This window comes from Prorops nasuta, unplaced genomic scaffold (genome assembly GCF_024137725.1).
Source record: "Prorops nasuta isolate Cenicafe-Biocafe unplaced genomic scaffold, Cenicafe_Pnas_1.2 PNAS00013, whole genome shotgun sequence".
Lineage (NCBI taxonomy): Eukaryota > Metazoa > Arthropoda > Insecta > Hymenoptera > Bethylidae > Prorops > Prorops nasuta.
The window spans coordinates 3,411,616-3,439,483 of record NW_027116810.1 but is presented as its reverse complement, the minus strand read 5'-3'; the positions used below and the strand labels follow the sequence as shown (position 1 = coordinate 3,439,483).

General features: G+C 34.4%; 1 protein-coding gene across 1 annotated transcript in view; it reads left to right on the top strand.

The window, feature by feature from the left end:
• The window catches only part of LOC136778025 (opioid-binding protein/cell adhesion molecule-like), a 1,000,824-nt gene that overhangs the window by 621,985 nt on the left and 350,971 nt on the right, over positions 1–27,868 (top strand). Inside the window, exon 5 of the mRNA XM_066734634.1 lies at positions 9,512–9,639. Coding sequence (XP_066590731.1) covers positions 9,512–9,639 — 128 coding nt within the window. The remainder of the gene's footprint in view (positions 1–9,511; positions 9,640–27,868) is intronic.

Below are 27,868 nucleotides of genomic sequence, written 5' to 3'. Positions count from 1 at the left end.
TCTTTTCAGCCTACTTCAAACAGTTCAAAAAGTGTCAAATTAACCAGTGTTTTGAAGAAACGTAGGTTAACACCTAATTTGCTTAAATTCGCAAGTTCTTAAATACAAAATCAATGAAAGTGTGCATTCTGGAAATCATCGAGGAGCCAGTTTGAAGCTTTTTCAAAAACTTTGGTGTAAAGGAACTTGGAGAACAATAATGGGTAAGTTTAATTTTTTCTATCATCAATGAATTGATTTTAAATAATTCTTTTTACCTTCGTTTGTAGAAAGAAAATGCCTTGATGTGTTTCCTATTAAATTATCAGTGCAGTCGTGTGACATCTTAGCTTTTGATACTTTCCTTTTCATTCTATCTTCTCCCTCTTTCCATCAATTCAGTCAATGATACTTGTATTGAATTGATTTGGAATTGTAATGAAAAGGATTTTGCTATTTTTAAAATTAATCTAATAGCCAAATTAATGAAATAAATAGCAAATGTATTATCGCGCGCGATCGATAATTTTTACATTCTAGTGGGGTGTTCGTCAATTGTTTTTTCACTTTCTCCACTTTATTATGCACAGTTAAAGTCGTTCGAAAAAAACCGAAAAAGGGTGAGTTTTAAATGGAAATAACTTTTAAACCCCTTGAACGATTCGAACAAAATTTTACACGTGCATTTGGATGGTCACCCCGAACCTCCAGTTACGAGAAAAGGCGGTCGTTTCGTTACACCCTGTATAGTAATATAAAATACTTTAATTAAAAAAAATAGTGAAATCCAAATGTTAGGCAAGTATAAATTTTGTACTATGGCGAAAATTGAAATTTGGAAAAAAGTAAATAGTAATACAAAAATTACTTGCCGGGCCCGTAATATTCATGTGTAAGTCGCTATATAAGCGTTGTTTCTCGTAAGTTACAAATGTAGCTAATTAATACGACTGCATACGACGGACCCGGCAAGTCATTTTTGTATTACTATTTACTTTTTTCCAAATTTCAATTTTAGCCATGGTAAAAATTTATACTTGCCTAACATTTGGATTTCACTATTTTTTTTTAATTAAAATATTTATATTACTGTATACTAATCATGCTACATACGACTTATGTACTTGCGTCCTTTTTTTACAAGCGAAGCTTGTTTTTTGTTGGATCTTATAAAGTTTTCTAAGAATATAGGAATTAAAACTAAAAAATTGTTGTAACTAATTCAATCTAACAAAATATATTCCAATTTTCTCATCGTTCCATAATGCAACGCTTCAATTCGAGATATTAATTTATTAATCTATTAAATAAAATACAAAATATTACAATGATGAGTTCTTATCGTAATTACACTATTAGAGGCATTTAGCATAGGATTCAATGACTGTTTGAATTATATTTTCAACATCTTATACCCAAATCACCTTAAAGCCTTTCGATTTCGAAAAGTTGTTTCTAAATTTACCTTGAAATCCACCTTTTTCTTAGTTGTTGCTCTCACTATCACCTTTGCACTATGGCTCTTTCCCTAGTAAACTAGTGCCATTTAATATTCTTTTGATTAATATAAACTGTAAAATATATACCAGTTAATGCAATGGAAGCCTATGTTTTGTAGGTGTTCTACTTTCAGTTTTCTGAAGTTACACACTGTATGCTCTATTACATGTGAACTATTGAAATCATGAATTCCTTTCATATTTTGCGACATGATTCCCGTAATTGTGGGGAAGCACAATTTTAACAAGAAATCAGTGCAAAGGCACACAGACTTTACTTATAAAGAGCGCCAGGCTCATGAACTTTATATATGAACCAGTCTGAGGCTTGCCGGCTTGAGACTTTTCAAGGACGTGGCATGCTGCAAAATTAAAGTGAATTCTCATGAGAAACTATTAGTACACAATTAATCAAAAAAATTAAAATAGGATGTTATATTTGACAACTGCTCTGTCTACCATTTACAAATATAAAAGTTAAGATAATTACACATTTTAACATGGGACTTCTCCCCGAATCTATTATTATCTTATAATGACAAGTGTATTGATTTAATTACTCTGAACCAGAATATATGTATATAGAAAAAACAAATGAATATTAAAGAATATTGAAGGTATATGGTGACCGGATGACTTTCAGTTAATATAGGAATGTGTATTGCTAAACAGGAGACTCTCTCAATCATTCCAAAGCTAGCCTTTGAAGAAACTAATTACTTGCTATACTATTCCTATAGGAAATATAAAACGCACAAGCAAACAATTAATACCATATCAAGCAAGGCGTAGCAAAGTCCTTCAATATATGAATCACTACCAGGAAAGTTAATAGACTAGGGCTATTTGATAGAGTCTCTTATGCTTCGTTGGTGTGCTATTGCACCAATTAACGGGATCCCTCAAACCCTCTGTAGCCAACATTACGGAACGAAAAACGAGGGAGAATTGTCCAGCGTTATTTTTCGACCGATTTTAATGATTTTGGGCTTGATGGAACCGTTAGGACTAGCACCTTGTCATAAAAAAGCCTTATTTTCCAAAAAATGAAAATATCAAATTGTTTAAAAATTCTCATTAATAATATTTAATCGCAAAACAAATCGAAAAATCGGGTTTCTTTATGACGAAGTGCCAGACCTAACGATTCCAACAAGCCCAAAAACATTGAAATCGGTTGAGAAATAGAGCCGTATCATTGTCCCGCGTTTCTGAGGTGGACGAAAACCAAAAATTTTTTGGAAGGAAGCTAGTCTTCCGCCCCTTTCGCTGCTCACGCTAACGTGTTCCCCCACTCCAGCATCGAATCTTACTGCGAAGTTTTCCTCATATTTACGCTATTCCCCTATCTGTAGCTATACACATATTAATACCGCTAAAAAAATGTTGAGAACATTTCATCTTGCCGATAGAATGAAATTGCTAAATGCAATTATCATTTTGAAATAAAATTGTAGAAAAGGAGATTTCGTAGTGCTTGAAATATAAGGCATACGGCGAAACGCGGGACAATAGTACAGTCGTATTTTTCAACAGAATTTGATGAGGCTAGTATAATAGTTAAAGCCATTCTTCATGTAGATTGTCCTAAAGAATTCGCATTTTCGATAAAGCTTATAGTTTTTCAGTTATGAACGATAGAAGATGGAAGTGCGCAACGAACTAATCGTGTTGATAAGGGACCGGAATTGTCACGCACTTGCAACTTTTTCGGTAAAAAGGGAAAAAACTATAAGACTTATTATATATAAAAATTTACAAACGTAGGTCACTCTGTAATAAATGTAGGATTATATTCGTACCAATTTTATTGTAATCGGATAAGAATTACAATCATACGGCGTGGCAAAAGGTAGCGTAGTTTTTAACATAGGCATGCATAGTCGCTACATTTTGCCACGCTGTATGATTGCAATTCTTATCCGATTACAATAAAATTGGTACGAATATAATCCTACATTTATTACAGAGTGAACTATGTTTGTAAACTTTTATATATAATAAGTCTTATAGTTTTTTCCCTCTTTACCGAAGAAGTTGCAAGTGCGTGACAATTCCGGTCGCTTATCAACTCGATTAGTTCGTTGCGCACTTCCATCTTCTATCGCTAACAGGAAAAACACTAAAAGTCGTATTAAAAATTTGAAAACGTGGTTAATTTCGAAATAAATGAAAGATTATGTTCATACCGATTTCATTGTAATTGGATAAGAATTATAACCGTACCACGTGGCAAAAGTAGCGTGATTTTTAACATAGGCCGTGCAATTCATTATAGGCTGCGGAGTGGGGAGCGATGTCGCGAGTGAAGAGCGAATCTACTTCCCCCCTCACTGCTCGAGTGGGGAGGCAAGCTAGGTCCAGCGTTCCCTTTGTTATTGTCGGCTCTGCGTAAATTTCAACAAATTAGTCAAATCTTGCGCCAAATGAAACAGTTTCATTTCTTAACCGATTTTCACGTTAATACACCTTTTTGAAAAAGCCAGAAGATTATCTAGCGATATTCGTTCGCAGATTTTTAAAAAAATAAAAAAAAGGAAATATAAAAAATCGGCCAACGAAGATCGCTAAATAATCTTCTGGCGTTTCCAAAAAGGTGTATAAACGTTCAAATCAGTTAAGAAATGAGGCCGTTTCGTTTGGCGCAAATTTCGCTCTGTAATGTCGGTGTGCAGATTCCCCTAAAAGGTCAGAGATAACATACTGTTTTTGATGTATCTTTATTTATGGATATCCAATTTCAATGACTTGAACCGGGTATATAATTATCTTACGAAGTTGAAACTTAAGTATATGAAAGCTTGAAATTTATGCTTGAAATTTATGCTTTCATTTAAGACGAAATACATATATGAATTGTTATTTGGTCCGCAGTTATTTGAAAATTTGTCGAGCAGTGCGCGGCCAGCATTTTTTTCGCAAAATATTTGCTTGCTAAGCTCTAAGAACAAATGCAGGTCGGTACTCGGTATAAACTATGGGTGCCAAAGGAGTACCACTTTTAATTTTTTTTATATTGATTATTAACAATACTACGTATTCCAATTCAATCAATAAAAATATAAATATGCTTATACCACAAATTTATTGGTAAAATAATACAACAGATTAAATTTGTTTTTGATCGAAAAAACTGCCTCTTCTTTTAATAACTTCTGTTATTATTCTTGGCATTCTGGCAATCAACTTGTCTATTGTAGCCATAGAAATATTTTCCCATGCTTCTTGTAATAAAGCTCATAGATTTTCCGCTAATGTTGGACAAGATTCTCAGGTGCTTCTATCGAGTTCGTCCCAAAGGAGCTCTTTTGGATTAAGATCCGGTGACTAAGGTGGCCAGCTCATGATTTTCAAAATTTCTCCATCTTCTTGCTGGTACTTAAAGCCACGAGCATTCAATTGTAGTCTACACGGAATAGCAAATCCCTTAAAATATCTTTGAATTTCTTCTTATTTAAAATGCCCGTTATTCTAATCAGTTTTCCAGTACCTTAGCCAGAGAAACAGCCCCATACCATGACTGATCCATCGCCATATTTCACTGTAGGAATTACAAATTGTTGGTCCATTTTTACATGAGTATACCGACGCACAAAAACTCTTCATTTATTACCAAACGCTTCAAATTTGGATTCGTCAGTCCATAAAACTTTTTTCCAACCATCTAGGGTCCAATTTTTGTATAACTTAGCCCACTGCAATCGTTTTTTCTTTTTTCTTTGATAGGCCTTAGCAAAGGCTTCATTACTGGAATTCTGCCATTCAAACCTGCTTCTCTCAATCGTCGTTTCACGGTGATTAATGAAACCGATTTTATTTTCATTTCCTCCAAATTTGCTCTAATTTGTAAAGCTGTTAACCTTCTATTTTTTTTTTACTTTGATTAATAATGTACTTATCATGTTCTTTAATGTTACTCTTGGTCTTCCTGACCAACATCTATCCGTATTCTTTCCAGTTTTTTCGTAGCGTTTAATTGCATTATGCATCACTGTATTTGAAATTTTCAACTCAGCAGCAATAGCTCTTTCAGATTTGCTTTCCTTGTGTAATATCCCGCGTAAAAAAAATTCGACTTGAAAAGAGCTTGGACTCGGCTAGAAAGATCCTCGAAAGAGTCTGGAAAGGTCTTACAATTGTATTGGAAATTAGCTTGCTCAGTCCCGCTACCACCAAACGCTTTGCAAGCGCTTTCCAAGACGATTCGAAATTTGAGAAAGTGAAAAGAATAGATTATAAATAATTTGTTTATTTATTTATTTTCATGTATTTGTTATTATGATTATCGATTAATACAGATAATTATTAATTTTACTGCATGAAATTTTGTTTCCATGGTGGGACTCGAACCTGGAACCGATGCCAATCTCACCTACAGCTGTCCGACGTTTGCACCATTCAGCTAAACTTGGATTTCTATATCGATTACTATCTTAACATATATATAGAAACAATACACAAATATGTCGTATTCTGATGTCAGCGACAAAATGACTTGTGGACGACTTTTAAGGCCTAATTGTCTGAAATTAATAATAAGACATTATAGGGACGTCTTTAGGATCTGAATGCTGTGTGGAATATTTTACGAAGCTGAAGCTAGAGTTCCATGCGAGCAACTCGATAAAGCTTAAGATAACCTGAAGTAAGCAAGCAATAAAAATAAAAATTATGAATCTTCTTCCTTAATTTCACAAGGAACAGATCCATATAGGTTAAAAAGTGGAGCCGGCAAGGGAAATAGCTAACAAAAATTTATAGAAGCTTTGATTGCGCTACCTTTTTGCAGATTTCTCTATGTTTTAGCTAAGTTTAACCCCGTTGCTACCCACTGGAAATTCGTCATTTAATTAAACAAGTATGCATCTTCTTTCTTATTTCATAAGTAAGATATCCATATAGATTAAGCAGTGGAGCCGGCAAGGGAAATAGTCGATGGAAATTAGCGAATTCGGATTATAATAAATGTAAAAGAATTGTGAGTATGCGCGCGCGTCGCACATTTTCAGATTCTATAATTTTTTCAGCATTTCCCCCTAGCCGGTTACAACACTTCTTAATCTATATGGATCTCTTCGTTATGAAATGAGGAAGAAGATGCATATTTTTCTAAATGGCTAACAAACTCCCTATGGGCAGCAGTGAGATAATATTTAAGCGAATCATAGAAAATTGTATGAATAAGTCGAACATTATTACTTTCAATTATTTTTTTCACTTATTTCCTTTACTGGCTCCACTGCTTAATCTATATAAATATCTTTCTTATGAAATAAGAAAGAAGATGCATACTTGTTTAATTAACTGACGAATTTCCTGTGGGTAGCAGCGGGGTTAAACTTAGCTAAAACATAGAGAAATCTGCAAAAAGGTAGCGCAATCAAAGCTTCTATAAATTTTTGTCAGCTATTTCCTTTGCCGGCTCCACTTTTTAATCTATATGGATCTGTTCCTTGTGAAATAAGGAAGAAGATTCTTTTTTTTTATTTTTATTGCTTGCTTACTTCAGGTTATCTTGAGCTTTATCGAGTTGCTTGCATGGAACGCTAGCTTCAGCTTCGTAATATATATCACACAGCATTCAGATCCTAAAGTCGTCCACAAGTTTTCTTGTCGCTGATATCAGAATACGACATATTTGTCCATAATTTTTATATATGCTAAAATTGCAATCGATATAGAAATCCAAATTTAGCTGAATGGTGCAAAGGTCGGACAGCTGTACGTGAGGTTGGCATTGGTTCCAGGTTCGAGTCCCACCGCGGATACAAAATTTCATGCAGTAAAATTAATTAATTTGTGTATTAATCGATAATCATAATAACAAATATATGAAAATAAATAAATAAACAAATAAATTATAACCTATTCTTTTCACTTTCTCAAATTTCGAATCGTCTTGGAAAGCGCTTGCAAAGCGCTCGGATTTCGCTTGGTAGCGGGACAGAGCAAGCTAATTTCCAATACAATTGTAAGACTTTTCCAAGCTCTTTCGAGGATCTTTCCAGCCGAGTCCAAGCTCTTTGCAAGTCGAAATTATTTTACGCGGGATATTAATTGCAGAACGAGTGTCCGAATCTAATTGTTTTTTGCTCCCATTTCTGTGGTCATAATGACTTCAGTTCTATGAGAATTAATCATAAATGATTGGCAAACTGATCAGAATAACAAATGTATTAAATATCGTGCGAGTCCTTTGATTTATGTTTAATGCATTTGTTATTCTGATCAGTTTGCCAATCATTTATGATTAATTCTCATAGAACTGAAGTCATTAGACTACAGAAATGGGAGCAAAAAACAATTAGATTCGGACACTCGTTCTGCAATTAATATATTACACAAGGAAGGCAAATCTAAAAGAGCTATTGCTGCTGAGTTTAAAAATTCAAAAACAGTGATGCATAATGCAATTAAACGCTACGAAGACACTGGAAAGAACACGGATAGATATTGGTCATTAAGACCAAGAGGAAAATTAAAGAACAGGATAAGTGCATTATTAATTAAAGTAAAAAAAATAGAAGGCTAACAGCATCACAAATTAGAGCAAATTTGGAGGAAATGAAAATCAAATCGGCTTCATTAATCACCGTGAAATGACGATTGAGAGAAGCAGGTTTGAATGGCGAATTCCAGTAAAGAAGCCTTTGCTAAGGCCTATCAACAAAAAAAAAACGATTGTAGTGGGCTAAGTTACACAAAAATTTGACCCTAGATGGTTGGAAAAGTTTTATCGACTGACGAATCCAAATTTGAAGTGTTTGGTAATAAAAGAAAAGTTTTTGTGCGTCGGGCTACTCATGAAAAAATGGTCCAACAATGAGTAATTCCTACGGTAAAATATGGCGGCAGGTCAGTCATGGTATGGGGTTTCTTTTATGGCGTAGGTACGGGAGAACTTGTTAGAATTACAGGCATTTTGAACAAGGTGAAGTCCAAGGATATTTTAAAAAACCATGCCATTCCTTCTGGTCTATGACTGAATGGTCGTGGTTTCATATATCAGCAAGACAATGACGCGAAGCATACATCCAAATTATGCATGTCTTTCTTGGAAGAAAAAGAAAATGGGAAAATTTAAAAAAAAAATTATTTGGCTACCTCAGTCCCCTGACATGAACCCAATTGAGCTAATTTGAGATGAACTCGACAGAAGCGTTAAAGAAATTTGCCCAACATCAGCGTAAAACTTGTGGATTCTACTGCAAGAAGCTTGAGAAGATATGTCTATGACAATAATAGATAAACTGATTGCCAGGATGCCAAGGATAGTGACAGAAATTATTAAAAGAAGGGGTGGTTTTTTCGACGAAAAGAAAATATAACTGTATATTCTTATTTTGTAAATAGATGTGTTATATTCAATCGTATATACGCTTTCCTTGATTTACTTGAAACCGTAAAATAGTAGTTAATGAAATGAAAGAATAGTTAAACGTGGCTCCCCATTTTGGCACCCACAATTTATACCGACCTGAGTTTGTTTCATGAGCTTAGCGAGCAGATATTTTCCGGAAAAAATGCTGGCCGTACACTGCTTCATTAATTATCAAATAACTGCGGACCTAATAAGAATTTATAAACGTTTTTGAACTTGAATGAAAGCTAAAGATTCAAACTTTCACCTATTTGAATTTCAAATGCCTCAGACAATTATTATGAGCGGTGCAAAGAATTGAATTTTGATATCCATAAATAAAGAGACGCCAAAAATGTTGTCAAGTTCCTCTCCTTAAATACAGGCACCCATTAGATATTTTTGGTCAAATCAATGTAGTAGGACGCGGAATTTAATAAGCTTCACGACGATATCTTTAAATTTATTCTACCTCTTAGGGTTGCCAAACTACACGAACTTAAAGGAGAGCCTGTCTTTTTGACAAATTTACCAAGTGGTCCTAAACTTTTGGCCTGCAGTGTATATATGCTATAATTTATACACATTTTAGTAATATACTTATCAATATATTTTAATTATGTTATACATTTTCATGATTTTTTTATTTAGTATGTCAATTTTTCTGTTCTAGAACCGCAAACAGAGATACTTGGCTCACCAGATCTTTATATTAATCGAGGTAGTACAATCAATATTACCTGCTTAGTTCTGCAAAGTCCTGAACCACCAGCGTATATTTATTGGAACCACAATGATGCTGTAAGTTCATCAACAATCTTTGAAATATTTTTGAAAGACGTAAATCATCGAACCTCTTCTAAAATTATCTGTTTATAGAATTGAAAAATTGGAATATTTTTTAGTTCCTTTACATAATTAAATTTTAAGACCTTATGGAACTGTAACATCTAAAACGTAGATTAAAGTAAGAGGTGCATTTATGAACAGATCTAAATATTATTGTCATTCTTTTCAATGTCAGAATTTGTTTCGTAGTGTAGTTAAGCGAGTTTTATAACACTAACGAGGAGGATGCGGGTGTGCGGGGAGAGTTCTTACTATGACAAATGGTGAGAGGATTGTTAGGGGGGAAGAGACTCTCCCTCTCTTTTTCTCTATACCTCTATCTCTCTGTCTCTATCACACTAAGATTTCTCTGTCACTTTGTCTCTCCGTCTCTCACACCCTAAGACTTTTCTCTTCACCCTAAGACCCGGATGCCAGCCATTCTACGGATCCACTATTTCCTTAAAGCCTACGCTGCTAGATGGCTATCCACAAAAACTGTTAACCGTTAATTCCAGTCATCACCGCCTTTCTTCTACTGGAATTACTGGACAAATCGTTAGTTTCAATCATTTCCTCTAGGTGGCAAGCTCAACAAACCCCTTTCTCTCGGTAGTAAAATTGTATGCAAATAATTACATAAGTTGCAGATATCTCATCAGAACAATCAAAGGTTATATTCTAGACTGACGTCACTTTATGTAGAAAACGTACACAGGTCGTATCACCGAAGACGCACCAGAGGTCGTACATAAACATTCGTTTATTTCTGTAAATATAAGAAATATGAATTTTTGGTATAGGACATGTTTGATTGCAAATAAAAGGAAAATTAAAAAATTTCATATTCAACAAATTAATATCTCTCATATTTATAGAGATAAATGAATTTTTATGTTCGACCTCTGGTGCACCTTCGGTGATACACCCTCTATATAGAGTGTGTGATTTAAGATGGCTAACCGGAAAAATTTAGAAAGAGGAGAGGATTTGAAAACGAAAATCCTAATAAATTGCGACATGATTCCCGTTCTTGTGGGGAAGACACAATTTTAACCAGTAATCAGTGCAAAGGCACACAGACTTTACTTATAAAGAGCGCCAGGCTCATGAACCTTGTATATGAGCCAGTCTGAGGCTTGCCGGCTTAAGACTTTTCAAGGACGTGGCATGCTGTGAAATTAAAGTGGATTCTCTAGGAAAATTACTATTACAAATTAATAAAATTAAAATAGGATGTTATATTTAACAACTGCTCTGTCTAACAATTTACAAGTATCAATTCAAGATAATTACATGAAAATACATGGGACTCCTCCACAAATTTAATATTATCTTATAAAGATAAGAGCCATGAAGTTATAACTATTCACAAGAAAATATTTATATATAAATAAGACAATTAACTATTAAATAATATTGAGGATGTGGGATAATCGAAGGACCCTCAGTCCATATATATATGAATAAGTCTGATCGGACAGAAGACTCCTTCTCAATTTATCCAACGCTAGCTCTTCAAGAACCTAATTACTTGCTGTACTATTCCTGTAGGAAATATATAAGGCACAAGCAAAAAGGTAACACCAAGTCAAGCAAGGCGTAGCCAGGTCCAGCAATATCTAAATCATTATCAAGAAAGTTAAATGACTAGGGTTATATAATGGAGTCTTTTACACTCCCTTTTCAGTGTGCTTATGCACCAATTCATTAACAATATTTTATTCAGGATACAATATTAAGGGGATGCATTGAGCGACTCAAACACTCATTCAAGTTTATCTTCCAAATTATTAGGAATATGAACTTTTTTGTAGAGATTAAATTTACTCTTTTGACTGTACTGAAGCGCGCTACAAACTCGGTTTCTCAAAATTATAAAAAATAATTTTCATAAAAATTATGAATACTTGTAATTTTGTTGGTCATAATAATATTGAAAATTAGGCCTTGTAGCGCGCTAAAGAAAAGTTCTATGACTAATTTGAGACGAAGAAGAAACAAATATACCTAAAAATGTGGAAGATTTTTTTGAAAAACTAAATTAGCTATTGAAATACAAGTTTTACACTGTTTTACCGACGGAGATGTTTCACAGTGCGTTAGACAAGGACAGGCCTATTAGCTCTCCTCGCTTTAGAAGGGGTAACCACTCTCTCCCCACCATTCCCCGCTAACCAAACCAACTCTCCTACACACAGCAAGGTGGCTGGCTAACGCTGCCTGTCGGTGTGAATCCGTAGCGGAATGGAAGAACAAATAATTATTTGTAGATTTCAGGGTTAGGTTTTCGCATATCCGGCATTGTACCGCTCTTCCATATCATTTCGGGAGGCTACAGTAAAATTTTCAAAATATTTCGTCATCTACAAGTCTCAAAGAACTTGAATTAATTGACTAAAGCGTGACTCGTAGTAACCGACGCTGATGCGTTACACAACTTAGCGATCAGCGTCGGCTGCTACGAGTCACGCTTTAGTCAATTAATTCAAGTTCTTTGAGACTTGTAGATGACGAAATATTTTGAAAATTTTACTGTAGCCTCCCGAAATGATATGGAAGAGCGGTAAAATGCCGGATATGCGAAAACCTAACCCTGAAATCTACAAATAATTATTTGTTCTTCCATTCCGCTACGGATTCACACCGACAGGCAGCGTTAGCCAGCCACCTTGCTGTGTGTAGGAGAGTTGGTTTGGTTAGCGGGGAATGGTGGGGAGAGAGTGGTTACCCCTTCTAAAGCGAGGAGAGCTAATAGGCCTGTCCTTGTCTAACGCACTGTGAAACATCTCCGTCGGTAAAACAGTGTAAAACTTGTATTTCAATAGCTAATTTAGTTTTTCAAAAAAATCTTCCACATTTTTAGGTATATTTGTTTCTTCTTCGTCTCAAATTAGTCATAGAACTTTTCTTTAGCGCGCTACAATGCCTAATTTTCAATATTATTATGACCAACAAAATTACAAGTATTCATAATTTTTATGAAAATTATTTTTTATAATTTTGAGAAACCGAGTTTGTAGCGCGCTTCAGTACAGTCAAAAGAGTAAATTTAATCTCTACAAAAATGTTCATATTCCTAATAATTTGGAAGATAAACTTGAATGAGTGTTTGAGTCGCTCAATGCATCCCCTTAACCCTTAGTCTGAAAGTACTTTATGATACAAACTATATATAAGTATATAAGTAATGTAACGTATTTCCGTCAGTGTGAGGGGCCACTCACACTACGGGTTTTCCCATTACCTTCGCCCGTCCTTTTCTATCGGTATCAGGGCGCCAGTTGGTCAGTTGGGTGGCCAACAACCCTACGTTATCAGTTGGGTCCTTCGACCCCATTCTTTATGCATCTCATACGGCCCTGCGGCCATGCATATGAACGGTAGCGGTAGCCAGGGTCGCTCAGTATGCTAGGTCGTGGAGAGAGGGGAGGGTTCCTTACGGAAGTCCGCGCCTCGCAGACCTGCCTGCTGAGGGGCATACATTTCTTCCTCACCACCCACACACAGGTGGTGGTGAGGAGTGCGGGAACATGCGGTATCAATTGCCAAAGCATAGAGTTTTGCCAGGAGCGGACCACCACGGAGGCAATGTTCACGGCCTGTCCAGCCATAGCGCAAGCCTATGGGATTACGGAGGGCACCGGGACACATTCCAACGGGCTAACTACGCCCCTGCACAACCCACTATGCATTGGCCGGTATCCAGTCGTGACGTACGTGCAGGCTGGCCTATAGCACACGCCTCACGTACGCGAACCGACCCATGGCTGTCTGAGTGCCGCGTCACGCGCTCACCAGCACGCACGGACACATCAGCACAGTCCCATGGTCGCGTTCCGACTGCCTGCTATGGCAGTCTGCGCACGACATTCGCGCAGCCTGCTTGACGCGCGTAACCAGCGTTCAAGCCAGACTCGATGTTCTATTTCCCCTCCTCGTGGGGACTTATAGACACTGTCATTGTTTTAGGACTCCCCGAGGCCGCTTCTCCTTATCTCAGGTTGCCTGGGTTGGTTGGCATGGCCCTGCCTTACTTCTCAGGACAACCTGGACATCGTTTACTGGAGCGCCGGTCTTTTCATCCGGGCCTCTGCCTGTCAACGGGGTCTATTCTTGACGTTAGCTATAATCCACTCGTGAGCCTATCTCACGAGTCGGTAACGTAGGGATTAATAATATCCACTGTTCGGTAGCTTTTATGTTCTTTATTCGGTATCTCGTATACGTAACGGGGAACTTTGTTACAGTAAAGAAGAAAAATAAAAAATATATATATATATGTATGGCATTAAAGCCTAAATCCTGTCATCGTACAGGCTAAGGAATCTATAATCCAACTCATCTTAATAATAGTTAACTTTCCTTATTGGAAATACTAGACTATATGAGTGCAAATGGAAAAGCTCTGTATATATCTCTTGTATTTGGAGTTGGATTCAATAATACTTCCTACGTAGACCTGCTATGCCCTACTAGATATGGAGCCACTAAGCTAATCACAAAGGAATATTAATACTTAAACGTTGAGTCCTACTGTCGGTCCTCAACACTTACTTTCATGCAATAAACAATATAGCAAAGTATAAGCCAAGCATGCACAGCAGAGTCAATTGATAGGTTAGGATTAATAGATGGAGTTGAAGTCCTAATGAACCTCCTGACCGCGGGGTCATTCACTCTGAAGTCAAATTGAAATGATATTCAATGATTACGTGCGATTTTGCATTATACGTACTTTATATAACCCTGATAAACGATAAATAGAAGATGAAAGTTTCTTGACGTTATGTGATTGTTAATATAGATTCTGAATCACTATATGCGTTCGTCGTCTACTATATGAAGATTTTTCCTAGTAGTCCGCATAAAATTATATATTAACCAAGCAATTCACGCTGACTCATTCCGATTCGCGCATGAATCGGGCGACTCGCACTGATTCACGCGTCAAATCCTTCCATGGCCATAAAATAATTGGGTATTAGAATATATTATTTCAAAAGTAATTATTTTTGCAACCTACCCATAATTATAAATATTAAATACGTTTTACTATATGTTTTTAAATCTATCTTTATATTTCATAATTAAAATAAGTTATGGCATGAATATCAAACTTATAAATAAATCACTTGATTTAAATATTTTTATTATTTTCCAGACAATTAGCAAATTTTAATATTTAACACGCATAAACGAAAAAAACTTTGAATATGTCTTGTGGTTAAATAATATTTTCAATTATACTTGTGAAAACTGTCACCGATTGTTATACTCTTCAAAAAGATATAGTTTGTAAAACAATAAGTGATATCACTGAAATAAAAGTAATTTTACTTTAGATGCATTGTTTCAACACTCATTTTATAAGTTTTAAAGATGCCCTTTTGTGATTAATAGTTAAAAAAATAATATTTTTCCATTTTCTAGCAAATAAAATTTTTGCAAAATTAAAGCACACGTTAGATAGAGTTTAGAATTATAAGAAAGCTCGTGAAATTTTGTAGATATCAATTAATAATTGACAAAGATACAGTTCTTTTCAATCCCAGAAAAAAATAAAAAATTAAGAAACGTGTAAAAATAATAGTCTGACACGTACTAAAATTTGTATTGAAAATATCTTTATTTTAACATAAATTATTCATATAATTTTATTTGAATTTTATATCTAATATTTTCAAAAATATCTGTACTTATCGCTAAACCAGTTTCAGTGCAGATTGGTGGCGGAATTGTAAGACGATATTGTTCTGCGTTAATAAATCCATGAACTGCCATTTCTAATACTGTTCATTTACCATTACAGTCTGTTTCAAATCAATGGCAAAACACTTCTATTTTTTTTTCATTTCTTTTAAATTAACAAAATTACTGGAGTATTCTGTATCTCTCCAAGTTCTTTTATTTAAGTATGCAAAACTGAGTACGATGCCAACTATGCAACCCGGTCCATCAGTTGCTTGAAACAAACACCAATCACCTACGTTTATTTGTTCTGCAAAAATACAAGATTTGTGCTTATTGTTATAATTACCTTTAACAGTTTTCAGTAATTCATCGTTTCACACTCTCTGTAAACGATCGCTACTCAGTCTTCCTTTTTTTGCATTTAATAGCCAACAAATCGACGATTTACGTATTACATGCTCTTTTCTATTTGAATCTTTAACAATAGTAAACGGGCTATTATTTTTTAAATTAAATTTCGTAGAAGTATAATCTTTTAATTCTAAAGTTCCTGTAATATTTGACAGTAGTGTTAAATCTTCGAGTACTTCGTCGTCACATCGCTCATCAAGATTTTCACTGTATTCCTGTTGTTTTGGATTATCTTCATCGTGCGATATATCAACGTTAGTCTTAAAAATATCTACTTCATTCCTACTTGTACTTTTCAGATTATTTATCTGTATATGATTCGCGTCTTCAAAGTTAACTTTCATGTTCAATGTAGAACAAGTCTGAAATGCATCTTGCTTAGATTGGGAAAGTATTTCTTTGATTTCGTGATAACCGGAGGTCGGCGAATTGTTACTTAAATGTTCTAAGAATGGGTCACAAAGCACTGCCGAAGATGAAATAGATTTGTCTTGATTTTCGTATGATGAATTTAGATGTCGCGTTCGTGGAAAAAAGAGACATTCACCATCAGCGTTAAAATCAGTAACAGATATATCAGCTTGCAATTGTATACGTTGTATCCTATGAATAGCATCTAATAGGTTGCAATTAACAACAGTAGAACATGTTGTACTGGTAGATCGTAAATTTCGAAGAAAACTTTCACATTGCTGACTACCAAATTGCCAAGGTAGAAAATTTTCGAATGAATTTTGTTGTATACATTGTAATATAGCACTCAGTAAAGCATGGCCATTAAATTCAATGCATAAATACGTACTTGCTGTTATACAATTATCAGTCACCGAATATGTAGGCACAGAATTTAACCATGCTCGCCAAAATCTCAAAAAAAAAAACGCTATACCAAATAAAATATATTCTATCGCGAATTGTTATTGATGTTGATAGGTACGAGTTTAGAATATAGTAAATTATTTTCAAAAAAGCTTGAGTTCCTTCACTACCTGGAATATGCTTTTCCATCAACTTCCAAATTTTTTGATCACAAATCTTGATAACTGAAGCAAAGTTCATTTTATCCTTAGATGATAAATCGCACTGAGTTAAAAGATGTTTATCCTTTGACATCGTGTCTATAAGAATCCCAAAAAAAACACTTTCCTGTAAAAAACAACGGCAAGTAATTTGGTCCTTTCTCTCCACAAAAATTAAAATCCCAATAAAATACCATAAAAAAAAAAATTACACAAAATAAATCTCAAACAAAAATACCGGCAACACAAAGAATTGAAATCACTTAAATTCGACAAGTAATTATTTGATCTCAAACAAAAATAGCGGCAACACAAAGGATTGAAATCACTTATAAATTCGACAAGTAATCAAGCGGTAATATAAAGCACTGAGGTCGCATAATTTAGGCAACTAAAAAAATGTAAATAAATAATTAATTATTATATCATTTTGTATACATACTACTTGCCAGAAGGGGCCAAAAAGTGTAGAGTAGTATATATTTCAATATGCAACTGTAACGAAGATTTAAATATACATAACACTATTTGGCCCCTCCTGGCAAGTAGTATGTATACAAAAATGATATAATAATTAATTATTTATTTACATTTTTTTAGTTGCCTAAATTATGCGACCTCAGTGCTTTATATTACCGCTTGATTACTTGTCGAATTTATAAGTGATTTCAATCCTTTGTGTTGCCGCTATTTTTGTTTGGGATCTAATAATTACTTGTCGAATTTAAGTGATTTCAATTCTGTGTGTTGCCGGTATTTTTGTTTGAGATTTATTTTGTGTAAATTTTTTTTATGGTATTTTATTGGGATTTTAATTTTTGTGGAGAGAAAGGACCAAATTACTTGCCGTTGTTTTTTAGACGAAAGTGTTTTTTTTTTTGGGATCTCAGAGCTTTTGGTAATATGTGACAAAGATACATCTTAAGAATTTCTTTATGCAAATAATAAAAAATGTAGTGAAACTCTTAAAGAAAGAATGTGTATTCTAATAAATAAATTTTATTGGAAGGGAATATAAATTGAAATATATAAATAATTATATTGTTAACAATAATCAATTTTATTTAACAATATTAAAAAAGGAAAAGTACAACATTTTAAATACTACATTGAAAAATTATAGCTAAAAACAATGAAAAATTACATATCAACTAGTTATAAATAGTTTTGATGAAGAAAGATACAATAATTTTCTAAACAAAAAATATGTATTACGGGATTTTATTTGAAACGTCGCGATACTTAGTGAGAAAATAATTTAATAATGATAGAAACTCATTGTGGAAATTATATCATTTTTAAATAGTTTACTCACTAGATATATTGCAGCCGAAGGCGCTATAATTGCGGCCAATATTTAGTGAAATTGCGTTTTAAACGCAGCCGTGGTGATAATATTGTTGAACATGTTATTACGAGTAAAACGTTTTTACCCATGATAACAACTTTCAACATTTATAAAAGCAGCCGTTAGAGATACGAATAACGTAATATTGAATTAATTAAATTTCCTCAAAGAATATGATAAACGTACCTTTTGAATTTCTGGGCCATGTTTTCTTTTGAACGATATGATCGTTCGCATATATCCATGATTTATCCTTACGCATCAAAAACGTATAATGACCAGTTGCAGCATCCTTACCGTCATGGAAAATCGCACAATTCGCTTTATAAACTTTATCACCCATTTCTAATTTCTCAATAGATATACCTTTAATGTTTCAGTTTTTAAGAACAATCCAATCTTTAACGTTTTCTATATTTTCAGTTTTGGTATTATAAAATGATAATTTAACAATCAGAACTTTGTTAGTAACTGTACTAGCAATTTTTTGCTGAAGTTCTAAAGAACTCATGCAATTACTGCACAAAGAATTCTATAGTTTTTTTCCACTTAGAGAAGTTGCTCTGAATTATTTCTTTCGTGTGTTCCAAGAATTACTTTTGCATAATTTTTTGGGAATTAACAAACTCTTCATACCATCAAATAGCGTAAGTAATAAAATATTATTACAAGATTGGGTAATATCTGTATGACAACATGAAGTACTACATTTGTCCGTTTTTGTTAGATAATGTTGCACAACGCGATTTAAGCAACTTAATTTATCACACAGAGCAGTGATTAAATCACCAGCATCATACTGCCGCTTTCCAACAAATTGGATTTCAGCATATTGTCTAATATCAATATTTTTTACAGATATATCAATAGTTTCTGTAAGCAAGAATAAAAGTTTTTAGAGCATTGTCTGCTCCTATACGAAATAGTACTTCTAATTGAATAACAATTTACAATGTACTGTATAACTGCATTTGCTAATGAAGAAATATAATCACGTTTCATTATTCCTCTTATGTAATAATCAATATCATTTACATATACAGCAATTAATGACAAATTTAGATGATGAAAGTTCTTCTTATTAATACAACCTTCTATCCTCATTAAAATTAGTCACCAAAAATTTTCGTAAGTTATAATGTTTCATCTGTATATCTTTACGCAAACAAGTGACTGCTTAGCCCATTTCCCACTATTCTTGATGCTCCTTCTTCTTTCTGAAATAACCTGTAAATAAAACAAAATTATAATATAAACAATGCTAATTAAGAGAAAATTTGTTTGGTTAAATATTGGATACATATTATACAATATCATTTTCTTTCAATTGTTGCTTTGCTACTTATAGCTCAAGTCATACATAATAGTTCCCAGGCTTACTATTTAAATATACATATACATCGATTCATGAAAAATTAAAATGATGAAAGATCTGCTTATTACAACAACTTTCTATCCTCATTAACATTAGTCACCAAAACTTTTTATAAGTTATAATGTTTTATCTGCATATCTTTACGCAAACATGTGACTGCTTAGCCAATTTCCCCGTATTATAAATGCTTCTTCTTCTTTCTGAAATAACCTGTAAATAAAACAAAATTTTAATATAAACAATGCTAATTAAGAGAAAATTTGTTTGGATTAATTTTGGATACATATTAATATAAACAATATAATTTTCTTTCAATTGTTGCTTTGCTACCTAAAGCTCAAATCATACATAATAGTTCCCAGACTTACTATTTAAATATACATATACAACAATTAATGACAATTTTAAATGATGAAAGATCTACTTATTACTTAAACCTTGTATCTTCAACAATTAGGCATTAACAGTTTACGTATGTTAAAATGTTTTATATGCTTACCTTTACGCAAATATGTGACAGCTTAGTCAATTTTCCACCATTGTAGATGCTCCTTCTTCTTTCTACGATAACCTGTAAATAAGACAAATTTATAATATAAAAAAATGCTATTTAAGAGTCAATTGGTTTGAATTAAAATTGGATACGTATAATACAATATAATTTTCCTTTCAATTGTTACTTTGCTACTGAAACTTCATCTCAAACCTAATAGTACCCAAGCTGACTATTTAAATATACATACACAACAATTAATGACAATTATAAATGATGAAAGATCTATTTATTACTTAAACCTTGTATCTTCAATAATTATAGGCACCAACAGTTTACGTATGTTAAAATTTTTTTCTGCATACCATTATGCAAATATTTGAGAGTTTACCCAATTTTCCACTATTCTAGATGCTCCTTCTTCTTTCTGACATATCCTGTAAATAAGACAAATTTATTATATAAATAATGCTACTTAAGAGAAAATTGGTTTGAATTAAAATTGGATATGTACGTATTATACAATATAATTTTCTTTTTAATTTTTGCTTTGCTACATAAAGCTCATCCCAAACATAATATAATTGAATAATTTTATAATATCCACAAATGGCTCATACTCAACATACAGCTGCTGGATACAAATTATTTCTACTCTTTTTTTTCATTCGGATGCTTGTTGTTGCATTATTTAAGAATATATATCCTGGTAATCATTTTCTAAGAATATAATAACAATACAAGAGGCTATGAACCGAAAATGTGATAATATTCAAATTTCCACTACCTGCAGGTCACAAATTAAATTGAAATAAGTATCTCAATATTATTGTATTAGAGTTTATTGATAAGCATCATCAATCACCATATACCAAACAGAATTCTCCAACATAATCTGAAATTAATACAAAAAATATATCTGTAAATACATGAATATGTATTTATAAATTTTAATATTTTTGTCTTACAATTTTATAGATCTTACGCAGTGTAAAATACCAGGCCTCTTTTTAATCGAAATTCAAATTTATCATCCTCCGTAGCATTGTCTAACTGAATGATTTTCTAATATCCATAAATGGCTCATACTCTCCATAATCAGCTCCTGGATATAATTTGATAACTTCTACTTTATTTTCCCATTCCGATACATGTTATTGCATTTTTGAAGAATATATTAGCTGCCAATCATTTTATAAGAATATAATAAAAATAGCTTAAAATATATGTTGGTATATGACTGCATATAAGTATATAACAGTACTTATATAGATTCAATTTTTAAACATACGTACAAACCAAGTTATGGCAAATTTAAATGATGAAAGAAGATTTATTTTGTTAATACAACCTTCTAACCTCATTGAAATTAGTCACAAACAGTTGCTGTATGTCAAATTATTCTTTCTGTCTACCTTTATATATATATATATATATATAGTTATTTTTAAATATAAAAATTGGAAAAATATTAAATTTTATATCCTACTATTTTTACTGCAAGCCTTAATTTATACAGAAAATTTATTGTAAGTAAGTACTTTTTTGTGATTTCTAAATATTAATTTAAGAAATACTTGTGACATTTATTATATTTACTTTCTCGGTAAACTTTGCTACACTACAAAAATTTTGGCTGACCCTTGGCTATTCGTAGACTGTAACTCAATCAAAATCTGAAACGTAAGTTGGGCGCAAGGTTCCCGAAAGAACCACTGTACTGTAGTGATCGCAAAATACTATAATCGTCAAACTAAAATGCCAACTAGCTCAGTGAGTATAAGAGTAGGATTGCGGAAGCGGAGAGTGGGTGAGTCCCTGAAACGTGAAATACGAAAGGATTTGGCAGGTCGGGTCAAAGTACTACACAATATATTCGATAATAGCTTCTCTATATTTCCGTAAAGATATCGCTGTATATGTCAGATCTCATAGCGCATAGATCGTTATTCATATTCTATAAAAACTATAATTACGGATGGCCTGGAATACGGTTTTCCGGAGTGCTCGGGATCACTCCAACGAATTTCTCTACTAAACTTCCAACAAATAAACTAAAGGCCTTCTCAAGGCAGGTGTCTCTCCTGCGACCTTTTAACGAAAACGAAACGGTACTTTCTCGAAGGGAACCGGACGGAGTAGCTCCTTTCGGGGAGAATTCACCTCCGGGGCTCCTTCCAACGAGAAAAGCGAACTGTACTCCCACGAGGTGATCGAACGAGGTAGCTCCTTTCGGGGAGAATTCGACCTCGGGATGCACCCCTGGTTAAACGCGACAAACTATACTGAACGTAACTGAAATTCGAAACTGAACGAATATCCCGGTCACTCTTTCATAACCGAATTCGACCCATCAACTATACTGTAAGCGCATATCCAAATTTCCGGAAACTACAAGACTTTAGTACGGCATTATATACACGGTAATCGATAAAAGAACTTAACATAAGTTACATATAAAATTATATACATCCCATATCCGAGAGTTCACCAATGACTTGGTCCTTGAATTAATTGCGAATCTCAAAGTTTTCTCGACATTAGACTATTATTCCAATTCTCAAGTTATGTCTCTAATTCCCAATTCACGCACTTTGGGAGCAGGTTTAACTCGTAATTCGTGATTTTTGGCGATTTCACGGCTAGTAAGCGCGTTTTCTGAATTTTACTCGTAGTATAAGGATTTCTAGGAGCTGGGACTCCCGCTAACCTTTTCCGCTGAAATCGACGGAGACGGCTGGATCCCTCGGCGGAAGTAGAGCAGAGTCGAGCAGAGCAGGGTAGAGCCGAGCAGAGCAGAGCAGAGCGGAGTTGAGCAGAGCAGAGCGGAGTTGAGCAGAGCAGAGCAGAGCGGAGCAGAGCAGATCGGAGCAGCGTCAAGCAGAGCAGAGCAGAGCCGAGCAGAGTAGCTTCCACACTTTTATGAAATCCAGGCTTCACGTCGGAACTCTCTTTTAGGACTCACGTACGAGTTGCCAAAATCGCGACTGATCTCCTTCAGGACTAGATTACGAGTCTCACAATAGTGTCTGAACTCTTCCAGGACTAGATAACGAGTGTCGCAAAAATCGGGAGACACCAGCAACGAGCTGTTGGTCCCTTACCCCCAACTCTTCATAACTATAAATCTAATTGGCGAAGCCGATTAAGTTATTGGTACCACCAATCAGACCCAAGGTCCGACTTCTTCCGAAAATTCAACTTGAATGTTCGGGAGTTGCGGAAAGCCGTAGTTCGTTAGGCCCATTTAACACACGACTTATGGGCCACGATCGTTACTCTACTTTTATGACCTATCAATCACCGAACTTTATACTGTATTACAGATGATAGGTAGGCCAAGCGTATATGACACGGTATTATGGCCGTGATACTGTGACCATAATATGTCTTATGGTTCTATAGAAAGACATGTATATTGTTTTAGTGAACATGTACTATCTTAAAATAGTACAGGGTCACAACTTCTACCGACGCCTATCACGGTCGTCGTTAAGTTAACGATAGAGTTCGGTAGCGACCGCCATTTTTAACGACAATTATCGAAAACTTTGTGTTACAGAATCGCTCTTAGCGATATCTCTCGGTAACTCGATTCAATTACCGAAAGTTGTCGATAACTAGTTACTGAATCCATATAGACGGAAGTTACAGAATCGCTCTTTTCGTTACTGCAAGCGACAACTCTCGGTACCTAGTTAGCGATACCGACAATCATCGCTGGGAAGTTACAGAATCCCAGCACTGGTGATGAACAACAATAAAAATAATGAAGGAAGAAGGTAGAAGGGAGACTCTCCTGTTAACTGCTGCTTGGACTACGGTCGTCATCGCCGTAGGGAACCAGAGATGATTATGAGTGTTCGGTGAAAAGAAATATGTGCACTGAATCGATTATAGAGTGAAACTATTTTTAATTTAGTAAAACAAAATTTACTCATTTATAAAAAAAACAACTAATGCTCTTGTATTTTGACAATATTATAAACGCGAACTTTGTCTCACTTTCTAGGTTCAAACTTTATGCAAATTCTAAAATTTAATGAATTGACTTAATCAAGACGTGCGAGATGAATGAAAGTAATTTAGAAAAAAACGAATGAGTCTAACTTGAAAAAAAGAAATGAACGAATGAATGCGGCGTCCATCCGCTCCGCTCTTAAATAATTAGCTGGGGGGGGGGGGGGGGGGGAGAACGTCGCGTCGCCTTCAGCCAATCAGAAGGCGCTACTGCCTAAGCTTGGGTACGATAGAGAACGAGACCAAGGGTGCTGAGCTTGCAACTTTTTGCATACAATCGTTTACCTATGACTAAAAGGCAATTATAAAAGAATATTAACAAAATTTAATGATTAATACGGCATTAGCCGTTGCATGAGTAAAAAGTGTCCTAATCTAGGCACGAGAGAAAAGTAATAATAGAAAAAAAAATGAAAAATTGCGAGAGGAAAATGATCACCATTTTAGGGTTAAAGAACCCACAACAATTAAATTGTTAAACGGTTGACCGCTTCCAAGGGCAAGTTATATAAAAAAATAGTATGCACGTGGCTGCTAGTGATTCGATATCCTGTTACTCATGGGACCGGATATCTAATAACCTAATGTTCCTTATTCCTATGGTTGGAATTATATAGACGGTGGCCCGAATGGTTACGGAGAAGAGGAGAAAAAAAACGGTTAAAATAGTTAAGCGTGAAGAAAAAATGCCCGAATGGTTACGGATGAAAAACGCTTAATATTTTATCGCAATTATGTTCCCCATGGTTTATTGGGGTTAGGAAAATCGAAATTCCAATATCTATCTTCGTAGATAATGGAATTTACAAAGGTTCGATTATTTTCCTTTCGCTGAAGGGTTTCACTATGCAAATAAAAAGCATGTTTGCAGCAAAGGCACGTGTTAAGTGGAGCGATAAAAATAGTGATCTATGACAGATTTTACAAAAGATGTGGTTAATGTCCTTTGCAGCTCTAAGACGGTGTTGACGTATTGTCGCTAAGATATTTCGTTTGTTGTCCGGAAGGGCGGCCTCGCAATAGGCACAGATTCTTTGGGCTGGATCAGCGTTGCCAACTCCGCCATTTTGATTATACTACGTTGTACAGTGATGACAGTGATGCCAGAATCAAGGTTTTATCAACGAAAATGAAGTTAGCCGCTAGCCAGCAGCAGTATAGAAAATTTGAAGAGAAGGGGTACATATCCCTTCCCTTCAAATTTTCTATACTGCTGCTGGCTAGCGGCTAACTTCATTTTCGTTGATAAAACCTTGATTCTGGCATCACTGTCATCACTGTACAACGTAGTATAATCAAAATGGCGGAGTTGGCAACGCTGGGCTGGATTGGTCCTAACATATTTGTATAATAACCGCTCGCAAACGAAAAGTTCCTTTGGGGCCATGCTGGTGACAGAATGGATTTGATGGTTAAAATTTGGACACAGGATGTATTAAAGATGGAATAGAATGGCATAGGGCAGTAAGCGTGAGATCCGCTGACTAGCGTCTGAAAGAAACGTTATCGCGAGTAACGTGACTAACGGTGGGTTTCTGAGGAAGCAAACAAAGAAAGAGAGAGAGAGAAAGAGAAAATAAGGAAGAGAACAAAATTAGTATTTGTTAAATAAATTGATCCAAAGAGGAGGAAAAATATGGAGAATTGTAAGTTGAGGAGGATTTTGGACATTGAAGAAAGTTTGGATTTAATGTGCTGCCTGCAATCTTTTACTCCCGACTAAGGGAAAGTGCTAGTATTTTAAATGACCAAAAAGGCAAAATAGATTACCCAACAGGAAAGAATGATTAATAAAAGAAAGATTATCTAACAATCGAATTAATTAATTCCTTTCAAAGAAAGGGGGAGAAACAGGAGCTGGGTCCGCGCGCCGTGGAGATAAGGCCAGTCGCTGGCACGTGTATTGGAAATATGAGAGCATTTTTAAATATAAATAAGACATTTACTCTTAAATGCAAGGAAAATAATGAATGAGAGCATTTTTAAATATAAATAAGACATTTACTCTTAAACGCAAGGAAAATAATGAATGAGAGCATTTTTAAATATAAATAAGACATTTACTCTTAAGTAACAAATCTAGTTAAAAGAAATAATAAAAGAAAACTAAAGATATTAGAACGCCTAATAATTAAGATTAAACGGCTTGGACGTTACATATGCTGTGGAATGCACACTCCGAACTCATTTTGAATTTTATTCCAAAATAGTAAACGAAATTTGTTCTCATTATCAACGTCCGCATGTGAGGCTGTATCGAGGGATATATATTTCGCCAAACTAGACATGATTTTTCAATGATGCTTTACCCTTTCCAAAAAATTAAACTCATCACTGCCCTGAGAACAAAATATTTTTAGGAATTACCCGACGAATTCGCGTTATCAATATAATACGGTGAAAAACAAAATAATTTTTAGAAAAAAATTTACATTAGTGGAATTTAAAACTACGAAAGTGTGATCATATAGTATATTATACTAAGCTTTTAACTTCGACACACGAAAATAACTTTACATAGAGGAAAATAATTTTACACGAAGTAAAGTTTTGAATTTTTTAAATTATAGCTTCTATTGAAGTTTATCCAAATATAAAAAAATATGTTTATAAAAATATAGTTATATGTACTTACTTATTAACGATTATTGTTAACTTATTATAAGGTAATTTAAAATTGTATTACAATTATGGAAAGTACGTCAAATCTTTTTAATAAGTTGCCTGCGTTGCTCCGATTTCTCAGCTGAGACAAAATACTGACAATAACTTGATCAGACTCGTACGTTGTTATGCACTATTGTGCAGTAAACAAATGAAGTTGCGCGTCTCACAATCGACGCGTCTTCAATGTTGAAGATTTAAATCGATTTCAAATACTTTTACTGAATTCGACATTAAATACATGATTTTCAACAACGCTACATTATTTTTATTTTATCGTTCATTTTTTCAAATGAACTCGCAACGGTAAAAGAATTAATTCGAGAGTGAACAGCCCCTCGTTCCTGACAGTGTCCAATTTTCTGTCTACCATCCTTCCTTCCTTCTTAATATGTCAAATCCTGGTCCGTGGTCCACTTACATGGATATCCGAAACTGATCGAAGCTTTCCTTGGATATTTCAAATAGCGTCCTGCCTTGATGACGGGTAAAAGTGGTGTGTCTGCCTCTAACTTTTCGCTCGCCCAGGCGATTGTGGCAGCTGTGCGCGCGGGCACAGCGCCGCCACACGGGATTGAGAGCAACTTTGTTTGCGCGCGGTATTTCAAAAGTAGAAATAAGTTATGTAACAATGCAAGAGAATTTGACTTGTTACAAAATATTTTTTCAATCACTCTTAATGTAGTAATAATTAATTATTAAACTTGTTAAACTGGTCCAGCTATTGATTAACCGTGACTTGAGTAGACGGCTTATTGCCTTTTAGAGGTCTAACAGTATACGTGTCTCTATCTCAACTAGCTCAGTGTGTGTGTGTACGTGTGCGTGTGCGATATGTTGTAGTATTAGTCGTACTTCAAGCGTCGAGTACTGAGCGAAAAAAACAAACCAGATATAATAAAACATGAGCGTTCAGATTAATGAAATTTGAACTTGCGTTTAACTATTTTATAATAACTATTAATGAATTGTGCATACATATTTACGATAAAAACGAATCCAAACACGGTATAAGTACGACAAATTTGAAGTTTAATTGAACAAACTAATGAAAAATTAAAGATACACAAAAATAATCAGTTTCATGTTTACATTCGTTCATAAAAGACATGCACGAATGATGTTGCGTTCGAGGCAGTGATGCCGATCTGTGGACGGACGAACTCCCCACCATCTGT